Source organism: Orycteropus afer, unplaced genomic scaffold (assembly GCF_000298275.1).
Source record: "Orycteropus afer afer isolate SDZICR_OR568_19922 unplaced genomic scaffold, OryAfe1.0 scaffold00007, whole genome shotgun sequence".
NCBI lineage: Eukaryota > Metazoa > Chordata > Mammalia > Tubulidentata > Orycteropodidae > Orycteropus > Orycteropus afer.
In genome coordinates, this window is record NW_006921594.1 from 16730712 (window position 1) to 16756390 (window position 25679).

Below are 25679 nucleotides of genomic sequence, written 5' to 3' on the forward strand. Positions count from 1 at the left end.
GGCTGGTGGGTTTGAACCACCAGCCTTCTGGTTAGCAGTCAAGTGCCTTAGGCACTATGCTACCAGAGCTCCTAGTGGAAGCATTAGACTGAAAGAGAAAGGGCGGAGAGAAGAATGTTCTTCAAGTACTTTCTCAGTCAAGAGTTCCTTGCTGCAAAGTTTTCATTGTGCTAGCTCTTACAGCTCATTGTTCACAACTAGTGCCCTAGTTGATCAGAACATGTGGGCTGGAGACATTCTGAAACTTCCCACAAACTAGCAGGGAATCCAAACTGTGTCAGATGTTTTTGAAATACAGAAATTGGACCCATTTTCTGCTTGAGTAAAAGGGACACTGGTGATCAGAAAGATATGTCTTAAATCCCATAAGAATCTGGATTACATTTCTTCTTCCTTAAAAAAGAAGCCGATTTCCAATTGACATATGGGTTGTGCGTTACATCTCTTTAAAGGAGAGAAAAGAATGCTTGTTCCACAGTGTCAAGAGAGTAGCATCTATCCAAATGTAAAACAGCAACTCCCCCCCGCCCCAAAATACTTTTAATTCCAAACTCTAGCAAACAGAAATAGGTGATAGTCAGTTAGTGTCAAACAAGGGAACTTTTTCTTTATAAATAAATAAATATTTTCTCTGCCTTATTTCCTACCCTGGCTAAGGTTGTTAATCACTCTGTGCCACACATTCCTTAAGTGTATGCTAGGAATAATAATAGTAGTATTCCCTTTATAGACATGCTCTGATGATTAAATGAGATAATACATGTAAGCCACCTAACTCTGCCAAGCTTTCATAATTTTAGCTATTATTTCTTATTAAGGGATGTGAAGGTGATTTATTCCAACCTCCAATGACATTTTTGGTGTCTTATGATATCATGCTAGGATCTCTCTGGTAGTACAGTGCCTAAAGGATTTTGACTGCTAAACATAAGGCTGGTGGTTCAAACCTACTAGCCACTCCTTGGAAAGAAGACTGGGCAATCTACTTCCATAGAGATACCACCTCTGAAACCCAAGAAGGGGTCACTATGAGTCAGAACTGGCTCAACAGCAGTGAGTTTTTTTTTTTTTTTTGGTTGGTATGATATCATGCTAGTCTATGATAGATGTATTTTGTTTATACTTTATGATATGGATATTGAGACCGTTCAGTTCTACTCACTAGAGTTCCTGGAGTTTAATTTAAACAATATCACCAAAGTTGATGATACTCTGGTCATTCTTATTCTTTACCAAGCATGATGACAGCCTTGTACCATGCACTATGAAAATAAGTTTTTACCTTCTCCTGCTTCTTCCTAAAAGTGGCATCATCTTGATCATAACACCAATGCAGGAGACTGTATCATGTCAAGGAGGAAATTACAGTCAATTTTCAGGGTGGTGAACAAGGTAAAATGTTAAGAAAACCAAGTATCATACCCGCATTGGGTTTCCAAGGCTGTAAATCTTTATGGAAGTAGATTGCCTCCTCTTACTTCAGTGGAGCAGCTGGTGGGTTTGAACCACCAGCCTTCTGGTTAACAGCCAAATGCCTTACCCAGTACACCATCAGAGCTCCTTGAGTATCATACAGATACACTTAATTTGACTTCATTTCTTCCTAGGAACATCCTAATTTTTTGGTTACAAAACCATTTGGATGTCTTTTGTTGACTCTGCTCTTAAACTAAAACATGTAATGGTCTCTCTTTTTGTTCACAAAAGGAGTAAGTCTGACTGCCTTCATGCAAGTTAGTCTGCTTTTGTTGAAAAACTTCAAGGAACTAATTTGTGAAATGTAGACTCACATACACACACACACATACACAAATACATTGCATCTTTACTGTTCTCTCAGCCCACGTGAGATTGTTTTCCACATTATCAAACACTTTTTTTAAAAAAAAAAAAAAAAAAAGGTGTTCTCAACACAATGCCAAAACTCTAGTAATACTTTAACTGCTTTCAGGGGTTGTTGAGGTAGGGAAGACATCTACTCATTACTATATTATTTTCAGAGTTTTTTTTTTTTTTTCCCATAGACAGGAAATGTGTCAATGAATGCAGAAACAGAACTGATGTTCTAAATTTAAGAACAGCAATTACAGACATCAGAGTTCTGAGCTTCCTTTTGTGCCTCAGTAATTTCTGACATAAAGAAAATACTAGGTAGGGATAGTGTAAAAATAATTTGTTAATAATACATAGATTATTTTGACAATGTCTAACACTTCAGAGATGTAACTCATTATTCTGATGATATTAATTGAGGCTTCTTTTTACCCCCATTTTAGTGACAATTTCAACAAGCACCTACTTTGACGGCTTGCTGGTGACAGGACTATACACATCTACAAGTGTTCAGTCTTCACAGAGCATTGGTGGTTCTAATGCTTTTGGATTTGGTAAGTTATCCTGACATGAGAAACTAACCACTCTGGCTATTTTATGAAGCTATAGATCTTATTTTTCAGAAAAACTTGTTTTAAATGTTTAATACATTTATTATTTCAGAGTAAATAATCTAAAGTGATTTTTGTGATTTTGAATTTGGGTGAGCTGAAATAAGTGATGTAAAATGTGTGGCAAGCCGTGAGCTTGGTGTGACTGTCTGTCTATCCCTTACTGTCCACTGCCACTATTCTGTTTAGTTTTGTGGCATTCATGTAAATTTCATGTCTGTTGCTAAGGTTGTGGGAATTCACTCTGATGCCCATGTGCTCATTCAGTAATGTGCTGTCATAGACATTTCTTAAAATTCTGTGGTAGGTGAAAAGCATCATTTTAAGCTTGGCAACTAAGGATTGTATAAAGCAGAAGATGATAATATTTATTAAAATGATTGAATTCTGTAAGTATTCATAAAAGAATACCATTTAATATTTAAAACATTTATATAGGGTCATTGGCCTTCAATCAGAGAAGTAGCAGGTTACTTAAGTGAACAGGTAGAAGGCTACATGACAGTCACTAATCCAGAGGATTCTTCATTTGGAAATCTCTCATTTGCCCATAATACTGTAAATATGCCAAGCTGGGATTTAGTAGAACCTTCACAGCATCAAAAATGTAAATTTAAAATATCAGTTTATACAAGACATGAAGTCATAGATTTTGCTCTAAAATTGGAAAATTGCATGGGACTTCCTCCATCAGTGTGAGATGGAATTGCACCAAAGGCAGCCATGTGTCAACATTTTATTTTTATGGTGATAAATAAGTAAATAATCTTTACCTACTTTTGATATGAAAGGGCACCACCTTTGTGTCCTGTCCTAGCGTAGCTCTGCCCTGGTGACTCATTGGTTGATGTGAGAGCAATTATGTTATGCTTCATAGTCACTGTGCTTGCCCAAGAGGAAGTCCACAGCCTCAGGGCTTAAAGGAATCTGGAAGTCATTTAATCATCATCTTAAATCATCTGACCATTGAGAATTTGCCCTGTTTTTGAAAGAGCCCAAATAAGATTTTACAGTGTATTGGGAGCTAATTCTAAGTCCTTTTCATCAGGGGCAAAAAATAAATCTCTGAAGTCTAAAAATTCCACACGACTTTTTCTCCTCTGTGGAGATGAAAGGTCAGATTATAATCATATCTATGATATATGTACATAAATATATGGCGTACTACAAGACCCATAAGTAGGGTTGACATATTTAGCAAATAAAAATATAAGACACTCAGTGAAATTTGAATTTTAGGTAAATGTGTAATTTTGTTTTTTAGTATTAAGAAAACCCCACTCTCATTGAGTTGATAGTGATTCATAGCAACCTTATGGGACAGAGTAGAACTGTCCCGTAGGGTTGCCAAGGCTGTAAATCTTTACAGGAGCAGACTTCTTCACCTTTCTCCTGTGGAGCGGCTAGTGGTCTGAACCACTGACCATTTGATTAGCAGCCAAATGCTTTAACCACTGTGCCAGCAGGGTTTCTTATTTGTTTTATTTATTTAATTTTTTAGCATAAGTAAGCAATATTTAGAGTTCTGGGTGGTACACATAGTTAACATGTTTAGCCAAACATGTTAACCAAAAGGTTGGAGACCTCAGTCTACCTGACGGACTTCAGAAGAGAGACCTGGTGATCTACTTCTGAAAAAATCAAGTATTGAAAACCCTGTGGAGCATAGTATCAGTCTGACATGTTGGGGCCACCATGACTTGGAAATGACTAAATGGCAACTGGTTTACTGGTTTTATGCGATATTTGGGACAAGATGTCCTGAGTTCACCCTAGGCCAATTAAATCAAAATTTCTGGTGGGTGGGGCTTGAACATTGGTCATTTGTAAAGCTCCGCAGGTGATTGTCATGTTGACCGAGGTTGAGGACCACTGCATTGGACCAGTCTCCAGTCCAGCAGCATGCCCATCACCTGGAAGCTTATTACCTACAGTTTTAGGCCTCACTGAGTAGGAGTTCTGGTAGCGTAGTGCCTAACGCATTTGACTGCTAACTAGAGGGCTGGCAGTTCAAACCCACCAGCCACTCCTTGGAAGGAAGGTTAGGCAATCTACTTCCATGGTGATATTGCCTCGGAAACCCAGGGAGGGGTCACTATGAGTCAACGAGTGGGACCCAGAGATAACTTTTAAACAAGAACTCTAGGTAATGTCAATGCAAGCTAAAGTTTGAGAGCCACTAGTCTAGTGGGAGAGATACATATTAATTAAATACTTAATAAATATATAATGGCAAAGTTTCCTGGAGGCTAGCAAATAAATGTTACTGAGTTCTGAGAAAGGGTATAACAGAGAGACTAGATTTAGTCTGAGATGAATTGGGGTACAGTCCTGAAGAAGTTATATTTCAGCTGAGATCTGAAGGATGATATAAGAGTTAATTACTTCAGGGTCTGTGGAAGGTGTGGCAGCATACTGGAAGGAAAAAACAGCTTGTGCAAAGACCTTAGCCTGAGAAGATGCTCTCTTTGTTCGAGGAACTGAAGGAAAACCTCAGGGTGGCTGAACCTGGAATCTAGTGGGAACGTGTGGTAAGGCTGATGGAAAACCAGGGCCTATTTTACAACAGGATAAGGGGAAACCATTGACACTTTTAGATTAAAGAGTGACTCTACTAGCCTTTTATTTTGAAGAGATCACTCTGAGGGGTCAGCTTAGAAACCGAAAGGTAGGGGCAGAGTTGACGTAGGAAGACTATTCCGTGGTTAAACATTCTGATACAGAAAAGCACGTAAGGAGCCCAAGTACAGGCTGACGTGGGCGTCGAGAAGAAGCCATGTATGGAGAGATCCCTGTTCCAGGCTACAAGTCCTATTCCGCACCTTGTATTCTTTGTGTGCCTCAGCCAAATTGCTTACCTTTTTAGGGTTAAGGTCCACTTCTGTGAAGTGGTAACAGTAATGGTGCCTGGCTCCTAAGATGTTGGGTACCTGTGAGCATTAAAGGAGGTGATTTATGTAAAGCACTTAACATGGAAAACACACAATAAAATTAGCTGTTCCAAACATATAAATCTTGGTGAAGCAGCTGATTTCTTTTGTCTAAGAGTTTCATGTATTTCCTTGGGGGTGAGGGAGAGAGAAAAAACAATTCTCAAGTGAAATTAATCTCAGGTTTATAGGTCGAGTTGATTTGAGAGGACTTGGCTGAATAAACTGTGTATCATTAGTCAATTTGGGTGCTTTATATGAAGACAGTCATTAACGATCATGCACAACTATGTTGTAAACACATTTTCAAAGGACCTATTAAAAATATCTATCAAATTACTTCAGACTTTTTGCTAGAAAGCCATACAAAATTACTTCAGACTTTCTGCTAGAAAGCCATACAAAAACTAAGAATGAAAATGTTGAAAATTATTTAAGATACTCAAGCTTCAAAATATTTTCTGGCAGTGGCTCTGAAAACTATAAAGAGACTGTTTTCACTGGAATGAGAATGTGTTTTGATTAGCTTAAATTGGACTTAGTGTTCCTCTCACCATCAACTGTGTATCATTGATTTAATGGCCTGAAGAGGTTTCTGAACATGGGCACAGATCACAGTTAGTTTGACTTCCATAATAAAATGCTGAGGTCTCCCACTAGACAGTTGGCATTTTTTTCTTTTTAAATTTTTGTGAATAACTTTTTGTTGTGGTTTGGGTGAAACTTTACGATTGTATTGGTTTTCCATTCAACAATTCATGCATATTTTGTTTTGTGACATTGATTACAATCCCCACAATGTAACAGCGTTCTTCCCACTTCCTCCCTGTGTTTACCATTTCCCTTCATCCTTCTTTGCTATTCCTTCCGGCGGTCTGAGCTTTATCCCTGGGCGAACACTGCCCTTTTGATTTCCTGTGGTTGATTGTTCTAAGGAGTGCATTCCTTTCTGGTGTTATTGTTTACCTTATAGTCTGTCTAATGGTTGGTTGAACCATGGGGGTGAGTTCAGTTCCAGGCTTGCAGGGTGTCTATGGGCCATAGTCTTGGGGGTTCCACCAGTCTCTTATCAGACCAGTAAATCTGGTCTTTTTTTTTTTTTTAAATGATTTTGAGTTTTGTCCCACGTATTTCTCTCACGCTATCCAGGACCTCTGTTGTGATCACTTGCAGAGTTGTCAACAGTGGTAGCCAGGCCCCATCTATTTCTTCTGGTCTCAAGATCATGGAAACTGGGGTTCATTTGGTCCATTAGTTCTTTGGACTAGTGTTTTCCTTATGCCTTTGATTTTCTTCACTATTTTTTGCTCCAGAGGAGAGAGCATTAGTTGCACCTTAGATGGTTACCCTCTAGTTAGTGATTTACCTTCCTTTTCCCTTCCATCCTTGGTAAACTTTAAAGTATGTCTGTGTGTAAACCTTTCCTTGACTTTTTACAGTAGTTATCTCATGCAATATTTTTCCTTTTGTGATTGACTAATCTCACTCACCATAATGTCCTCTAGATTCATCCATGTTTGCAGATTCATTGTTTTTCTTTAACTTTGCATAGTATTCCATTTTGTGCATGTACCATAGTTTGTTTATCCATTCATTCTTTGATAGGCACTTAGGTTGTTTCTGTCTTTTTGCTGTTATGAATAACACTGCCATGTCTATGGGTGTGCATATATCTGTTCATGCCATGGTTCTTATTTCTCTAGGCTATATCCCTACTCGTGGTATTGCTGGATCATATGGCATTTCTATTTCTGTTTTTTTAAGGAAGCATCGTATCGTTATCCACAGTGGTTATACCATTTTATAGTCCCACCAGCAATGGATGAAGGTTCCAATCACTCCACACCCCTGCCAGCATTTGTTGTTTTCTGGTTTTTTGAACTTTGTTATTAATGCTGGGGAAGATAATATCTCATTGTTTAGATTTGCATCTCTCTAATGGCTAATGATTACAAGCATTTCTTCAAGAGTTTGTTGGCCAGACAACTAGAATTTGTATAGTACATGATTTTTATATAAATGGGTAGAGAGGTAAGAACTTTTTAAAGAAATTTGTGTATACACACACACACACACACACAACAGTGGTTATTAATAATTTTAAAAACAAAATAATATGTATAAGTGCTGTTACATTGTGGAAATTACAGTCAATGTCATGAAACAAAATGTATATGAAAACTTATTTGCTCAGTAAATTTTTACCCAAATCACAATAGAAAGTTAGAAAAATATGTGCATTGAACAGAATTATTGTTGAACAGAATTAATCTTCATGAATAATGTTTTTTGAATGGGGGAAAAAAAACAAACCAAACTCACTGCCATAGAGTCAATCCTGACTCATAGCCACCCCTCCCCTTGGGTTTCTGAGGCAGTATCTCTATGGAAGTAGATTGCCCAATCTTCCTTCTGAAGAGTGGCTGGTGGGTTTGAACCACCAGCCTTCTGGTTAGCAGTCAAATGCCTTAGGCTCCACGCCACCAGACAGCAGGAATTAAATTGTCTTTTTACATAAAATAATCACTTTGGAAAATGACTACATTAGTCTTTTAGTATTTGAGTTAACATATTCTTTACAGTTTAAAAATAAAATGAAAAAGATTTGGTTTGGGTAGTCTGTGGATAGGAAAGTGGAGCAAACATGTAGAAGGTAAAATTGAAGAGTTGTTTAGTAGTTTTAGTAGAATCAGACTGAAATAATGTGTCATTTTTTCATCTAGAACAGAAGAGTCATTGAATACGTAACCTATTATTAGGCTCTGACTTTCTGATGGGGTGTTCAGCAAACAAGATTTGTTTGGCATTTCCCCAACATATTGTAGGACTAGTTTGTAATATGCATAACTAGCTGTGACAAATATTGCAAAATAAAGTCTAAATAGGTACTTCTACTTCTGAAAGTTTTTCTCCCCAAATTATAATTGTACTAATTACAGTTAATTTATGGCCACGCTCCTTTGAATGTAAAATGTGTGTATGACCAGCCAAAATAGGCCATAATTATTCTTAAGATACTCTTTTATAAATGTAATCCCACTAACATAACTACAGTCTTTTATGCCAAATCAGAATTCTTTAAAATGTATGCCTCAGTGACCAAAAATAGATAAATGCCTAATAGCCAGAAATACATTAAGACAATAGCTATGCAAAAGATGATTGTATGCCAGCAACACATGATTTGAAATACCTCATTTTGCTTGTCAGTATAAGAAAACATGCTGCCCTAGGGAAGTGTGATGTTTAATTATGGATATCTCTTTGTGCGTCCCAGGGGGAAAAAAAAAAGCTTCCCTCTTGTCTTTGGCTTTGAATTCCAGCTCAATCATGTAAATCTTGAAGCTCATTGTGGTCGCTAAATGAAGGGCTATTTGAATATCCTTTCATACAAAATTGTTCCTTTTCCAGGAGCTGAAATGCATTTTTCTCAATATTTAGTATTCTGGCTCTAAACCTAGAGATTTTACTCAATTTTTAGCATTCTGCCATTAAAGCCTAAGAAATGGGTTTGTAGTGCTGCTGAATAGCAGGCGTGCTTTACATTGTTAGACCTTGTGTATAAATGAAACTTTTGTACGATGCAACGCTTAGACAATATTGCCTAGGTAATATATCAGATATTTTAGCAGTTTTTCTCTTAAAGTTTGTAATTTGGTACGTGTTTCAGTTCTTTTCTATAATAATAAGGCATCTTAGGTCCAATGGTTTGCTAAGTTACAAAACTTTTAGAATGGCAAGATTTGATGAAACCTGGGTTTGCGGGGAAATGTAAGAAACAGTTCTAGGATTTTTAGTTTTTTCTCTTAAACATTTAGTGAATCGTGTCATATTTTTGATAGCAATTAAGTTACTAACATAAAAATTTAGTATTTTTAACATTGTCTTTAAAACAGTATTAGAATTACTGAACTTAATGATCTAATTTTTTTTCAACATGATTTGATACTCTTAGTTTAGGTGAATGTGGGTACATTTGCTAAACAAAGTAAATGTCTTAAGAAAGACTTCAAATTTCCATAAATCTCATATTTTTCACTGTTATTGTGTGCCAACGAGTGGATTCTGACTCACAACAACTTTATATATTGATCACTAATTAGGAGCTCGGGTAGCGTAGTGCCTAAGGCACTTGACTGCTAACCAGAAGGCTGATGGTTCAAACCCACCAGCCACTCCTCAGAAGGAAGATGGGGCAATCTACTTCCTTAGTGATACCGCCTCTGAAACCCAAGGAGGGGTTGCTATGAGTCAGGTATGACTCGACGGCACATAACAACAACAACAATTAGGAGCTCGGGTGGCATAGTGCCTACAGCACTTGACTGCTAACCAGAAGGCTGGTGGTTCAAACCCACCAGCCACTCCTTGGAAGGAAGAGTGGGCAATCTACTTTCTCTGAGATACTGTGTTGGAAACCCAGGGAGGGGTTGCTATAAGTCACAATTGACTCAACAGCAGTGAGTTTTTCTTTTTTTTAATGAGGAAAAATGTGCACTTCAGTAAATTTAGATCATATGTTGTAATTAGATGCTGTTGAGTTGGTTCCGACTCAGCGACTCCATGTATAACAGAACCAAATGTTGCCCGGATCTGTGCCATCCTCAAACATCCTTGTAATGTTTGAACCAATTGTTGGAGCTACTATGTCAGCCTCTCTCATTGAGGATCTATCTCGTTTTTGCTGACCCTTTACTTTACCAAACATGATGTCCTTTTCCAGGGATTGGTCCCCCTGATAACATGTCCAATGTGCATGAGGTGAATTCTTACCATCCTCCCTTCTAAGGAGCATTCTGACTGTGCTTCCTCCAAGATAGATTTGTTCATTCTCTGGCAGTCCATGGTTGAGGTACAGTGAATTACTTAATAAGAACTTTCTAGCCATAGTCCTCTGTTTTGTGATGTATTAAATATCCTACCCTGTATGCCTATGGTTATCATCCCATTTGGAATGAGTTGTCCATTATGTCAATGAAGTAGGATTTGAGTGGGATGTATCTTGAGTCACTGCCTCACTGGAGAGTGTGACTCAAGCCACTATCTTTCGTTTCATTGAGGGTACGATCTGCGTCCAGTATATATGAATGCTCTGGCAAAGTTCTTTCTCTTGCTCTGGATCTTGGATCTGGTTCGTCATCATCTGACCTCCAGTTCTTGGGACAAGAGCCAGCAGTCTGTTGTCTGACCTGATTCACCAGCTTCTACAACCTTGTTAGCCAGAAGCTGTCATCTGACCTGTTGATTTGGGTTTGTCATCCCCTGCAACCAAATGAGTGAGGAGAATCCTCCAGACTGATGGCTGGCCCATTTACTTGGAAATTGCCACTTTCCACAACCATGTGAGTCATTTCCTTCGTGGTTCATTAGTTCTGTGAGATGTTACAGGTAATCACATACAGAAACCTAAAACAGGAGGGAGAGTGCAGAGGGGAGGAGTAGTAGTTGATGTTAGGTATCATGGAGTGGTACAGCAGTTTAGGAAAGTAGGGCATTTGGGACATCTTCACCTCCACCCCACAGGAACTAGCCTTGTGCTGATCCTTCTAAAAGAAATTACTTGTGCAATGGTATATTCAGTATTTCTTGCCAACACCATAATTCAAAGACATCAATTCTTCTTTAGTCTTCCTTTATTGTCCAGCCTTCACATGCATGTGAGGTGATTGCAAATTTAATTACCAAGTGTTCTGGTTACCTAGTGCTACTCTGACAGGAATATACCACAAATGGAATGGCTTGAACAAACAGGAGTTTATTCTTTTACAGTTGGGGAGGCTAAAAGTCTGAGTTCAAAGCGCCAGGCTCTAGGAGCTGGGTGAAAGCCCCTTGACCTTGGGCTTCAGCTCTGCCTCTTGCTCCTGGTCCACTGGAACTAGAGGCATCTCTTCACTGAGACAGCCACTGGCTGCTGAGGCTAACAAGCCCAAGGTCGACAGATATAATGGCACAGTCCCGATGTTACCAAACCACATGGCAGGCCATTAATTCAAGTCCATTGAAAGTCCCAAGGTTGGGAGAGCATGGCAGGCTGCTGAACAAGAACATGGTTACATGCAGGATTCACGCGTGCCATAAGCTAGAAACCGTTCTCAAAGCTGTTTCTTAGGTACAGGAAGCAGAGCACATAGCCAAAGGCAGCGCTACTCAGCTGCTCACTGTAGATTCTACCATGGAGCTGATTGCCAGTCTCATCATGCCAGCTGCCCAGCCACTCAATCAGGCTTAGCCAAGTTGACACACAAACTTAACTACCACACCAAGATGCATGGTTTTGTCACTATTGTATTTCATTGACACCACAAATAAAAATAAAAGTTTTATGTAAGCTAACTTTTGATTATCCTTCACATTAAGACTAAGTAGAATCTTTCACACCTTGCACAGCTTCACAACTTTACCCACTCCCACCCCTAGGTATTAGCTACAGTTCAGTTTTAGGTGTCCTGTTTGTGTGAGTAGGACACACACAAATGTTCTGAATACATGCATATATTTAGGCTTATATACCTAAATATAAATGTAAATTAGGGCAGCCACTATCAACTTCATTAAATGCAGTCCTGAATGGTAGTGGTATTTACTTACTAGCCTAAATTATGCTACTGTTTTACTCAGAAAAAGCTTGTTAAATTTATTTTGTCTGTCTCTTTACAAAGAAATGCAAAAATGAATGCAATTTCAACATACTTGAGGAATTCAAAAGTATGACCTTTTGTTTGGTGTGGTAAATGATTAATAATTAACAAGAAGACTCTAGGTTAGTTAAACAAATCACTCTAGTCAATGGTACAAGCATCCTAGTTGACAAGACATGAAATTACCATTAATTCTTCCCATTTACTAAGTATTAACCTAATGATTTGAGAATACTAGCACTACCTTCATTAAGAGACAGTATTATGTATCTAATATATATTCAACATATGACAAAGAATTCAGGATATATTTCCATTCCTAAATAATTAGCCTAAAAATACCCACTGCCATCAAGTTGATTGAAACTTGTAGAGACTCTGTAGGACTTTTCACTAATCATCACCACTGTCTAATTCCTGAACATTTCCATTATCTTAGAAAGAAGCTTCATAACTCTTAGCAGTCAGTCCCAAATCCCCCCTCCTCCCATCACCTGGCAACCACTAATCTACTTTCTGCCTCTATAGATTTGCCTATTCTGGAAATTTCCTTTAAATGGAACCATACTGTATATGATCTCTCGTGTCTGGATTCTTCAACTTACCATAATGTTTTCAAGGTTCATCCATGTTGTAGCCTGTGTGACTATTTTATTCCTTTTTATTGCTAAATAACAACAGCCCATTGCATGGATATACCACATTTTGTTTTTCCATTCATCAACTGGTTGTACATCTGGCAATTCTTAGATTCTTACAAGGAGTTAGGGCTTAGTAAACTAAAGGAAAACGTTTCAGGAATATGCAAAGCAGTATGATTATCAAATTAGTTAAGTGTCCATCTCTGAAAACTTCTGAAGACCCACATTATTTAGCCAGTGCTGCAGCTCCAATCTGAAAATGGTAAATTGAGGATCAAGCTGAATTATTCTGTCTGCCTTTTTGCCACTCAAGAGGGATAGGCCATGGTAGCCATGTTCTTAACTGCAAGGTTCTAACCCTTTGGCCTCAGTTTAAACCATGAGTCATAAAAGCTAAGCCAGGCCAATCACACTTACTCCCACTGGAATTGACGGTCATCAGTCTCAGTTCATCTCTTCATGAGCTGGATCCAAGGCGCATGCAGACATTTGGGAGCTGTGGACAGCTATCCTATACAACGTGCAGGGAGAGGAAGAGCTGCTTAGTTACAGAGGCTTCCAGGCCTGTATTTTAGGCCTTCATCTCAACAGGCTCACATATTCTTGGGTTCTAAGAAACAATAAATAAAATAGCTAACATCTATCAAGCACTTGCTGTGCTAGGTGTGTTGCAGGTGTTAACTCATTTTATGCTACCTTAACAAAAATGCTACTGTAATTATCCTTATTTTGTAAAGAATCTGAGGCACAGAGAGGGTAAGTAACTTGCCCGAAGTCATTCTTTGGAAGTTGGAAAGCTATAATTCAAACCCCAATGCTATGGCCTGTCTTTGTTACTGTTCTGGTTGGGTGCCATCAGGTTGGCTCCAAATCATAATGACCCTGTGAACAGTGCAACATAACACCGCCCGGGCCTGCACCATCTTCCTGTTCTTGAGCCCATGATTGCAGCCACTGTGTCAGTCCATCTCATGGAGGATCTTCCCCTCTTTCACTGACCCTCTGCTTCACCAAACAATGTATCCTTTTCCAGGGATTGGTCCCTTCTGACAGCATGACCAAAGTAGGTGAGATGAGGTCTGACCATTCTCGCTTCTAAGGAACATTCCACCTGCACTTCTTCCGGGACAGATTTGTTCGTTCTTCTGGCAGTCCATGGTATTTTGAGTATTCTTCATTAACACCACAAGTCAAAGGCATCAACTCTTCTGTCTTCATTGTCCAGCTTTCACATCCATATGGGGGTATTGAAAATACCATGTCTTGAGTTAGGCACAATTTAGTCTTCAAACTGACATCTTTGCTCCTAAACGCTTTGAAGAGGTCCCTTGCAGCAGACTTGCCCAGTGCAATATGATGTTTGATTTCTTGACTGCTGCTTCCATGTGGAGCCAAGTAAAATGAAATCCCTGACAACTTCAAGCTTTTCTCCATTTATCATGTTGCTTATGGTCCACTTGTGAGGATTTTTGTTTCCTTCATGTTGCGGTGTAACCCATACTAAAGATTGTAGTCTTTGATCTTTATCAGTAAATGCTTCAAGCCATCCTCACTTTCATCAAACCTCTCTTCAGGCTTCCCTCTTTTAGCCTAAGCTAACTTAAGCTGGTTTCTACTACTAGAGAACCAGAGGACCTTATTTAAGAAAAAGCCCTCTCTGCTGTAGCCTTGCCCATCACTCAGCTCCATCTCTTGCCCAGCCTCCTTTCTCTCCTTTCCAGGTACTTACTCCTACCACATGCCCACACATACACCCTTTGTTTCAGTCAGAATAGCCACCAAACCAAACCCATTAAGTCACTTTCAACTCAGAGACCCTCTAGGATAGAGTAGAGTTGCCTTTCAGGATTTCCAAGACTACAATCTTTACACAAGCAGCCTGCCTCATCTTTCTCCTGTGGAGTGGCTGGTGGATTTGTACCACCAACCTTTTGGTTAGTTAGCCTAATGCTTTAACCATGGCCCCGCTGGAGCGCCTAAGAATAACCCCACACACAGCTCCAAAATTCCAGGCCTCTTTAAACCTCTATGTTCTTGGTGGTGATAGTTATTGTTGTCAGGTGTCATCAAGTTAATTCTGACTCATAGACCCTGCAGGAAGAATAGAACTGCTCCATAAGCTTTCCAAGGCTGTAATCTTTATATAAGCAGACTGCCACATCTTTCGCCCACAGAGTGGCTGGTGGGTTCAAACCACTGACCTTTCAGTTAGCAGCCAAGCACTTAACCACTGTGCCATGCCTGTTTTAGGATTCCTGAATTTCTTCTGGCTCTGTCTGCTGGGAAGACACCCTGTTTATTTTTAGGATCTCTTTCCTGACTCACCTCCTCTATTGAGCCTTTGTAATCCCCCCTTGGCAAGCACCCTGCAATCTTTTAGGGCCTTCTTCCTGACCCATCTCCTCTCTAGAGTCCGTGTGAGCCCCCTCGCTAGTCCCCATCTCTGTGGAACTCTACTTCCTCCCCCATGGTAAAAAAAAAACAAAAATAAAAACCAAACACACTGCCGTCAAGTTGGATCTGACTCATAGCAACCCCTCCTTGGATTTCCGAGGCAGTGTCTCTGTGGAAGTAGATTGCCCAATCTTCCTTCCAAGGAGTGGCTGGTAGGTTTGAACCACCAGCCTTCTGTTGGCAGTCAAGTGCTTAGGCAATACCATGGTCCACAGTGTTCTCTTTTTAGACCTCCACCAGCCCTCTTTAACTCTATTGAATTTACTTGTTTAAAACTTGTTTTTACCTCATTGAAGATAAGAAGGTGGTTTAGTCATCTTGACTTCCCATGGCATATAACAAGTGCTCAGTAAATATTTACTGAGTTAGTAAACAAATAAAAATCTTTGAGTATTAATGTGTTATTTTACTACTGGACTGGCCATCTGTTTTGTAAATGCATGTGTGTGTGTGTGTGTGTGTATAAGTGTATGTCTGTGCACGAGAGAGAGAAAAGAGACAGGTAAAAGAATATTTTAAGTTTGAGAATATTTATTGTTTTGGTTACCTAATGCTGTTCTGACAGGAATATACCACAGATGGGATGGCTTTAACAAACAGGAGTTTATTCTCACAGTTTTGAAGGCCAGAAGTCTGAGTTCAAAGTGCCAGGTTCTAGGGGCTGGGTGAAAGCCCCTCGACCTTGGGCTTTAGCTCTGCCTCTTCCTCCCGGCCCACTGAAGCTAGAAGCATCTCTTCACACAGGCAGCTGCTGGCTGCTTGAAGTTGACAAGTAAAAAGACACAGTCCCAATAGTACCAAACCACACAGCAGGCCATTGATTCAAATCTGTTGAAAGTCCCACGATCGGCAGAGCATGGCAAACTGCTGAACAATGACTTGGCTACATGCAGTAGGGTTCAAGTGTGCCATCAGCTACAGACCATTCCCAAAGCTGCTTCTTATATATGGGAAGCAGACAACACCCCTGAAGCAGCTACTCAGCTGCTTGTGGTAGATCCCACCATGGAGTTGATTGGCAGTCTCATCATGGGGAATAACTACCACCAGCTGCCCAGCCACTCAACCAGGCCCAGCCAAATTGATACACAACCTTAACTACTACATTTATGAGTCTGTATATTTATGTATAAAGAGTTCTGGTGGCATAGTATGTAAGGCATTTGGCTGCTAACCTGAAGGTCAGTGGTTCAAACCCACCAGCTGCTCCATGGAAGGAAGATGAGGCAATCTACTTATGTTAAGATTTACAACCTTAGAAACCCATTGGGGGTCATTGTGAGTCAGAATCAACTTGATGGCAGTAGGTTAGGTTTTGTTTTATATATATGTGTGTGTGTATATAAATATGTATGTATGTGTTTGTATATATGTATGTGTGTGTATATATGTGTGTGTGTGTATATGTGTGTGTGTGTGTGTGTGTAGCCCCCATCTCTAGTCCCCATTTCTGTGGAACTCTACTTCCTCCCCCATGGTCAATAAATAAATAAATAAATAAAATAAAAACCAAACTCACTGTCGCATTTAAAACTATAAAACTCATATAAATTTTATCATTGAAGATCCTGGGGAAATTTATCATCCTGGCTACTATTTTATAAGGAGCTCTGGTAGCATAGTGCCTAAGGCACTTGACTGCTAACCAGAAGGCTGATGGTTCAAACCCACCAGCCACTCCTCATAAGGAAGGTTGGGCAATCTACTGCTGTAGTGATCCTGCCTCAGAAACCCAAGGAGGGGTCGCTATGAGTCAGGTCTGACTCGATGGCACAAAACAACAACAACAACTACTTTATGGAGCTCTGGTGGTGCAGTGGCTAAGGTATTTGGCTGCTAACCAAAAGCTGGCAGATTGAACCCATCAGCCTCTCTGTGGGAGAAAAATGATGCACTCTGTTTCCATAAAGATTTACAGAGTTGGAAACCCTGTGGGGCATTTCTACTCTGTCCTTTAGAGTCTCTATGAGTAGAAATTCACTCAATGACATTGGCTTTGGTTATGGAATCAAGAGGTACCTTCTTTTGGTTATAGAATCAAGAATCAAAGTACCTCAAGAGATTTTTAAGTTCACAGTGTTGTTATGTGCTATCAAGTCGGCCCCGACTCATAGCGACCCCTCCTTGGGTTTCCAAGGCAGTATCACTACGGAAGTTGATTGCCCCATCTTCCTTCCGAGGAGTGGCTGGTGGGTTTGAACTGCCAGTCTGGTTAGCAGTCAAGTGCTTTAGGCACTACACTACCAGAGCTCCTTAAGTTCACAGCATCTTCCACCAAAGCTAACCTGGTTGCCATCAAGTCGATATCAGCCACATCTTACAGTGAATTTAAATATCTTAGGATAGGTCAATGACTTAATCATACATGACAGTTAATTTTTTTTTCTTTTAATCTTTTATACCTTTCCAGAAGTAATGACTCTGTAACTTCCTGGAAATGTATTCTATGATTGTATCAATTGAGACAATAAATAAAGATTTCCTTGTATAAAATTTGCTCTGATTTCAGGACCTTTCTCATATAATTAAAAATAGTAAACGTTTGTTAAAAAGTAATTAAGTCACTTGTTTTCTTTCCTTTAAGCAAAACTCACACTCCTCATAAGACTCATGCATTTCCAATCACCTTAATAATTTACTTGTCAGTTTTCTCTGAACACTATGCAGAATCTAGATAGAGGCATTTAACCCTGTCTGCAGAAACATCTAAGATAATTTAAAAATATACCCCTGAGGAAGAGTTCTTTCTACTTGTTTTTTCTTCCTTTTTGTTGTTAGCTGCCTTCAGGTTGGCCCCTGACTTGTGGAAACTCTATGTATTGCAAAAGTAAACTACTCAACTGGGATTCATGGCTGTAATTTTTATGGAAGCAGATTGCCAGGCTGTTCATCTGTGTCTCTCTTCCTTACGTCTGTTCAAATTCACATGCTCTGAATCAGTCAGTTGGTCATTCATAAATAACAAAGTCAAAAAATGCACATTTTAGAGCAGGTTTTGGTGGAAGTTGCTACTATAGTGTATAAATGATGACTTTTGGAATTGTTTTATTATATTTTTCCTGTTTTAGTATTAAAAGTTTATTTCTGAAGCAATTCTTCTGGCCTGGAAACCTGTAACCTTCTTTTTGTGATGAAAGAAGACATTTGCCCTGGTGACTGAGCAGGAAGCAAACCAGGATGGAGCAGTCGGTCATTATGTGGGGGGCTGCTGAGTGCTCCATTTTTTCATGTGCCAAAGTTTTGAAGAACACTGGAAAATCAATTTCTGTAAATGAAGCCTTATCTTGCACTAGATAAACAGAAGAATATTTGTCTCTTTTCTTCTTAAATAATAATTTGGAAAAGACACTTAGGAATTTTGGGTCTTGGCTGATAAGAGGTGCTGTTTTCCAGGAGCGTGATGTTTTCAGAGCATGTCAGACTGTCTAATTTAACAGGAGACAGGATCGAAGTATATGCTTAAGGGAATAGACTTCAAGGGTTGACTCTGACCTAGCAATCATTTCCCTGGTAATGTACTTTATTCTTGAGGCTTCCCAGTCCTTTTCTTGGTTTCCAGATAAATGATAAATGAGTTCATGTTCCATGTTCACAGTAATTGATTTATAAATACTCTTGGATGAAGTTGGCTTCTGCTTTACTGGCAGTTAAGCCTAAGAACAACATAAAATAATTTTATAATGCTATTACTTCCTAGGAATAATTCTGATAGTTATCTTTTAAATATAAAAATACGTGGAAATAAATTCTTGGCATCTCATGGAAAATAGTTGAGATGTAATATATGAATTTGAAAATAGATGTAGGAGGCCAAAAAAGGCACTTCACCGAATGCCAGTTACATTTGGCCTCTTGTCTTCTGTTCTATAGTTTGTGTTCAACCCTCTGATGCTGAATTTTGCATTTGGCCTAATAGACATGTGGGTTGCTTTCAGAGGCAAGCACATAACTAAATTACTGTTTTCAGGACTCTGAGTGTCTGAATGGAAAGATACTTGTTAGTGTGGGAGTTGCCATTTTGGAAAAGAGAATAGGGAAAATTGTTCATGTTTTGGTAACGGTTCAGGCTGAGCTCCCCTCCTGATTTTCTTCCTACCTCTTTTCATACATCAGAACCGTGTTATTATTTCTAATTAATTATTAGTTATTTCTGGTTCTGTTTCAGAAAAATTCTTCCTCACATGAACAACACTGTTGTTGTTGTTGTTACGTGCCGTCGAGTCAGCCCCGACTCATAGCGACCCCTCCTTGGGTTTCCGAGGCTAGTAAATAGAAAAGCAAAAGAAAATAAAGGTACCTACCAGAGATCATGTTCTGCGAAGACGTTTTGCTTATCCTTATTTGTTTTCTTTAAAAAACAAAACAAAAAAAAAAACAAAAACAACTGTTTGCATCATGAGAAGATTCTTTTTAACCTGTATGATTTTTAACCAGTAGGTTATGATAGCCTTTTAAACAAAATTATAGCCAAAACAGAGAAAAACTGAACATGTATTACTAACAAAACAGAGAGCTCAGTTAGGGTTATGGCCTTCTGTTTCTAGCCAGTGAGACGAGGGACCAGAGCTAGAATAATTAAGAGGACGATGAAGTTTATCCTCACAGCCCCTACCCTCCACCCTTTTCCCTCTTTCTTCTTCTTGCCCTCCTTTCAAAAAGGAGCTGATATCAGCCACACGTTAGAGAGTGAATTTAAATGTGTTGTATTGATAGCAGCTTTTTGTGACACGTGTGTATGTTGCAGATGTTAGTGTCTCTTGCTATATTAATAGATCTTACATGGAAGAAGAATATTGTGTATTAAAAAAAGCTCGAAGCATGATGGTGTAACAAAGTTAAACACTACTTCTTAGAGTCTTTAATATAGTTTTTGGCTATTTTTTATTGAGATGTAATTCACACAACATAAAATTAATTGTTTTAAAGAGTTCAATTTGATTTTTTTTTTAAAAAAAAATATGTTTAGTATGTTGTACAATGATCACCACTATCAAATTCCAGAACATTTTAATTAACCCCAAAAAACAACCTTGTACCAGTTATCAGTCAATCTCAAATCCCCCTTCTTTCCATCCCTTGGCAACCATTGATCTACCTTCTGTCTCTATGGATTTGCCTGTTTTTGAATATGTCATATAAATGAACTCACACAGTATGTGGCCTGTTATGCCTGGCTTTTTTCACTTAGTGTAACATTTCCAAGGTTTCTCCATGTAGGAGCACGTAAATAAAATTCAGTGGTATGATATACTACATGCTATGTAGTTGTTCATTTGCTGATGGACATTTGGGTTGTCCTCACTTTTTTGCTATTATGAATAATGCTCCTATGAACATTCATGTACAAGTTTTTCTGTGAACATATGTTTTCACTTCTCTCAAGTATATATATATATATACTTAGGAGTAGAATTCCTAGGTCATATGGTAATTATATGTTTAGTTTTTGAGGAATTTCCAAACTGTTTTCTACAACAGCTGTACCATTTTTACATCATTACCAGCCATGTATGATGGCTCAGATTTCTTCATGTCTTCATCAACACTTATTGTCTCCTTTTTGTTTTTTGTTTTTTGTTTTAGGCATCCTTACTGTGTGTGAAAGGAGCTGTGGTGGCCTGTGGTGAAAGCATTGGGCTGCTAACCAAAAGGTCTTGGTTTGAACCCACTAGCTGCCTTGTGGGGGAAAGATGAAGCAGTCAGTTTTCTTAAAGATTTACAGCCTTGGAAACTCTATGGGGGCAGTTCTACTCTGTGCTATAGGGTTGCTATGAGTCAAAATTGACTTCATGGCAAGGTTGGGTTTAGTTTTGGTTTAGTATGTGTGAAGTGGTATCATTGTGATTTTGATATGCTTTTTTATTGTTTACTTTCTAATGAATAATTAACATAGTTTGTTCAAACTTCTGTGTGGAGGGAGTAAACTAGGGAGAAGGGGACTGTGAATACTTGCATGGGTTTTGATGGTAAATAGAGTGGCCAGGTAATACATTTGCCAGTTTTCAGATGTCAGCTGAGGACTGTTCTTTAAATATGCATCCATTAATTGGAGCTCTATTAGGTCTTTCTTACATAAATCACATTTCTAGTTTTTTTTTTTGTTGTTGTTTGTTTGTTTGTTTTTGAAGTGGAACAAGAACATAAACTTGAAAAGAAATGTGAGTGCAGAAATCTTCTAGATATTTGGGATTTTTTAAAATGTAATCTTTTAAAGGTGCCTTTCTACCATAATTTGAAAACAATATATATTTTTTGAGTCTTTTGTCAGATATTTCCAAAGCATTTAAATTAGTTTGTGTAGGAAAACTCTCTTCTTTAGAAATATACTTTTTTTTTTTTTTCTGGTTTTGTAGCATTTAATGAAATTTATATCAGGTATTAGGATAGTAATAGGTTCTAATGGTATATAAACAGATAAGGGAGCACACACCAAGTAGACAAAGAAGTGTATTTGTGGTAGCACAAAAGTCAAACACAAAAGCAACCATTACCTGCTCTCTTTTATGCAAGGCTGAGTATGACTGAATGAATAGATTAAAAAACCACTCAAGCACAGTATTTACATGATTGTATATTATATACAGGTTGTTGTTGTTATGTGCCGTCGAGTCAGCCCTGACTCATAGCGACCCCTCCTTGGGTTTCCGAGGCAGTATCACTACAGAAGTAGGATTGCCCAACCTTCCTTCCGAGGAGTGGCTGGTGGGTTTGAACTGCCAGCCTTCTGGTGAGCAGTCAAGTGCCTTAGGCACTATGCTGCCAGAGCTCCTCTAATGAGCTGATGTTATTTTTTAAAATGAACTTACTTATAGTTTTGATTAAGATAATATTGCTCTACTTTTTAACATTTTATTATGAAAATTTTCAAGTGTACAGTAAAATCAAAAGATTTTAGAGAATACCCACCACAAAGGTAAAATTTACATAAAAATGAAGTGCATAAATTTTAAAACTATATCAGGTAAGTTTTAAAAAATGCACCCATTAGCCAAACCACTGCCTTTGAGTTGAGTCTGACTCACAGCAGCCTTGTAGTACAGAGTAGAATTGCCCCTAGTGTTTCCATGGCTGTCTGTTTTCGGAAGCAGACTGCCACGTCTTTTTTCCACAGTACTGTCTGTTGGCTTCTAACTGGTTAGATAGAAGATGATCACTCAACACTGCTGCCATGGAGCTCCTGAAAAATGTGAATATCTGTGTAACCAAAACTCTTATCAAAGTATAGAAGATTTCCGTAAGCCCAGAAGGCTCCATATCTCTTCTCCATCAGTTCTCAGTCCCACCTCCCAGAGGCAAGTACAGCTTTGATTTTATTCCTCCATAGTTTAGTTTTGCTGGTTTCAGAACTTCATCTAAATGAAGTCATTCAGTATGTACTCTTTTGTGTAAGGCTTCTTTCACTCTCCTAAATGTTCTTGAGATCCACCCATGTTGAGCATATGAGAAGTTTTATTACTTGGTAGTATTCCTTTGTTTTTCCATTCTGTTATTGTGATCCAGGATTGTTTCTAGTTTTTTGTTATTATGCATGTAGCTGCCATGAACATTCATGTATTTTTTATAAATACAGATTTCATTCCTATTGGATAAATACCTAGTAGTGGTGTGGCTGGGTTTTATTTGTAAATGTACCATGTTACATTCTCAACAATATAACATTAGAGCTGCAATTGGGCTGTGTCTTCACTCACAATGAGTGTCATCAGTCTTCATAATTTTATCTGTTTTGGTGGGTATGTGGTGCTATCTCTGTGGTTTTAATTTTCATTTCCTACTTGACTGATGAGGAGCTCTGGTAGCATAGTGCTACAACCCCTCCTTGGGTTTCTGAGGCAGTATCACTATGGAAGTAGTAATTAATTACTAATAAACAGGAAGACAAAATATCTGTAGCAATCATATTTGGAAGAATCTGTTAAGAGTTAATTAACTTATGAGTTGGTGCCAAGTTGAGGTTGGTCAAGAAGGTTTACAGATGAAGTTCTTTTGTAAAATAAATAAATATGTTGGACAATCCTACTCCCGTAGTGATCTGCCTCAGAAACCCAAGGAGTGGTCGCTATGAGTTGGGGCTGACTCGATGGCATATAACAACAACAACAACAACAACAACAAAAAGTAAAGATCACATGGCTGAGGGAGAGTGGAGCGTGGGTCGAGTAAACCCATGCACTATGCTACCAGAGCTAAGGTATTTGACTGCTAACCAGAAGGCTGGCAGTTCAAACCCACCAGCCACTCCTTGGAAAAAAGGTTGGGCAATCTACTTCCATAGTGATACTGCCTTGGAAACCCAAGGAGGGGTCGCTATATTGTGCACTTTTTCATGTGCTTATTGACCATTCATATACTTCTTTGGTCAAGTGTCCATTCAAATCTCATGCCAATTTTTTAACAATTTATTTGACTTTTTAATTATTGAGTCATAGGAGTATTTGTTGTTCTGGATACCAGTCTTTTATCAAATATATGTTTTGTGGGTACTTTTTCCCGTTCTATGACTCGCCTGTTCCTTTACTCAGTGTTACTGATGAGAAGTAAAAGTTTTAAATTTTGATAAACTCCAAAGTTGTCAATCCTTTTGTTTTATGGTTATTTCTGATTTGCTTGACTTCCTTGACAGGGCATAGATAGTAATAATAGTATAATAAAATCATATATATACATATCCTCCAGAAAATGGAATCTGTAATATAGATATCTTCCGATCACACAACTTTTGGAAGAGTGGAGGCTAGAGTTAGTATATAACAGAAACTAGAATTGATATACCATGTTCCTAAGTTTCTCTTTAAGCATTGTACACCTGTTTAAAGATGTTTAGAATATTTTCCATTATTTACCCTTAAAAAACTCTTCATTCCACATGTATGAGTTTCTGATGTTCATGTGCCACTTTATAAACAATTGAAATTGCTTCAGACCCCTGGATAACACCGAGATAAGCCAAATGGGCTTTAGGACACTCCTTTCACACCAGAGACACATGCCAGAAACCAAACAGATGGTAAACTAGGCAGAAATGACCTTCTGCATTCTCATTAGAGCAGTTGGGGAAATTTTAATGGGCCCCCATTTGCCTTGTGGTGTTATCTAATACCCTTTGAACTGCCACTTTTTTTTTTTCCTGTTACAAGTCAACAACCACCATGTATATTTTAATAGGGATTATCAACCACAATTTGCCCAGAAGATGTACAGCCCTCCAATATTAATTAGCCAAGTTTAAATAATCACTGAGTTCTGGGATAATTGGAAAGAAACACTGTTTTTCTTGCCAGTGCATAATTACTAATTAACAGGAAGATAAAATATCTGTAGCAGTCATACTTGGAAGAATCTGTTAAGAGTTAATTAACTTATGAGTTGGTGCCAAGTTGAGGTTGGTCAAGAAAGTTTACAGATGAAGTTCTTTTGTAAAGTAAATAAATATGTGACTATGTAAAGATCACATGGCTGAGGCAGAGCAGAGCATGGGTCGAGTAAAGCTTGTGCTACTTTGACTTAGCATTACAGTGCTTAAGGCAGACGGTAATTGCATGAAAGAATTCGTGTGTCTTTGGCACTAACTATTAAAAACACCAACTGCTGGTTGCTGCTCAGGTGCTTACACATACGATTTGAGACTTCATTAATTTGCTTTTCTCTTGATCTTAATAATTACATGGGCTTTCTCAGCCTTAAAATTTCCTCATGAAATTGGGCCACCACCTCCTCTGTGTTTTTCTACTTACTAGTTTTAGGACATGAATACATGGACTAGGTACCTGGAGATTCACAAAGATGAAAATAAAAACTTGATTGCTAATTTTCTTTGTTTTGGTTAATGCAGAAGTTGACATTATGTCATTCTTCAAAGTATTTAGAAACACAGGCATTAAACCATTTAAAAGGTTAACATTTTTTATTAAAGAATAATGCTTTTAACTCTATTTTTATTATTATTATTTTTTCATTTAGACTAATAAATGAGTGGGTACTGTCAACCACTTATTACATACTACTGGGAGATTTAATTTTTTAAAATTACATTTGTTTGGGGAATCTTTTAAATAGTCACCAGGGAAAAAATGAAAAAAAAAAAGATTATTTCTTCATACATGTATGTTTTCCATTAAAAATATTTTACAAACTCTTTACTAGAGTGAAGTGCACTCTTTAGGTCAACAGTTTTTGTGGAATATAGGAGTTTTGTGACTTGTTCCGAAGATAGGAAGGCAGTATGCAGAACACCTGGGAACAGTAGCATTTTAAATCTGTCCCACGGATTGTTGTAGACATGAAGAATATTTTTGTTGCTGATTTCTTTGAAAATAAATGAAAACACATGCATAAAACTTTGTCGCAGGAAAATTTAATCCTTGTATACGCATTTACATTCAGTACACTGAAAGGTCTGGAAGAATTTTTGAAGTAGGAATTTTAATATTATAATTTATTTTCTTATTTTCTGACTTCAGTTGGACTTGAGAGAGTCCCTTCAAGGAAAGAAGGAATGAGAATAAGTGCTCTGTGATTGTTTTGTTTCATTTTATTAGTCTCCTCTTCCAATGGTCTGGGAGCTCTGGTGGC

At 38.3% G+C, this 25679-nt stretch overlaps 1 protein-coding gene across 1 annotated transcript in view; it reads left to right on the forward strand.

The window, feature by feature from the left end:
- Window positions 1–25679, forward strand: part of RELN (reelin) — a 710657-nt gene that overhangs the window by 94273 nt on the left and 590705 nt on the right. The window contains exon 2 of the mRNA XM_007944540.1: window positions 2277–2387. Within this exon, the coding sequence (XP_007942731.1) occupies window positions 2277–2387 (111 nt within the window). The remainder of the gene's footprint in view (window positions 1–2276; window positions 2388–25679) is intronic.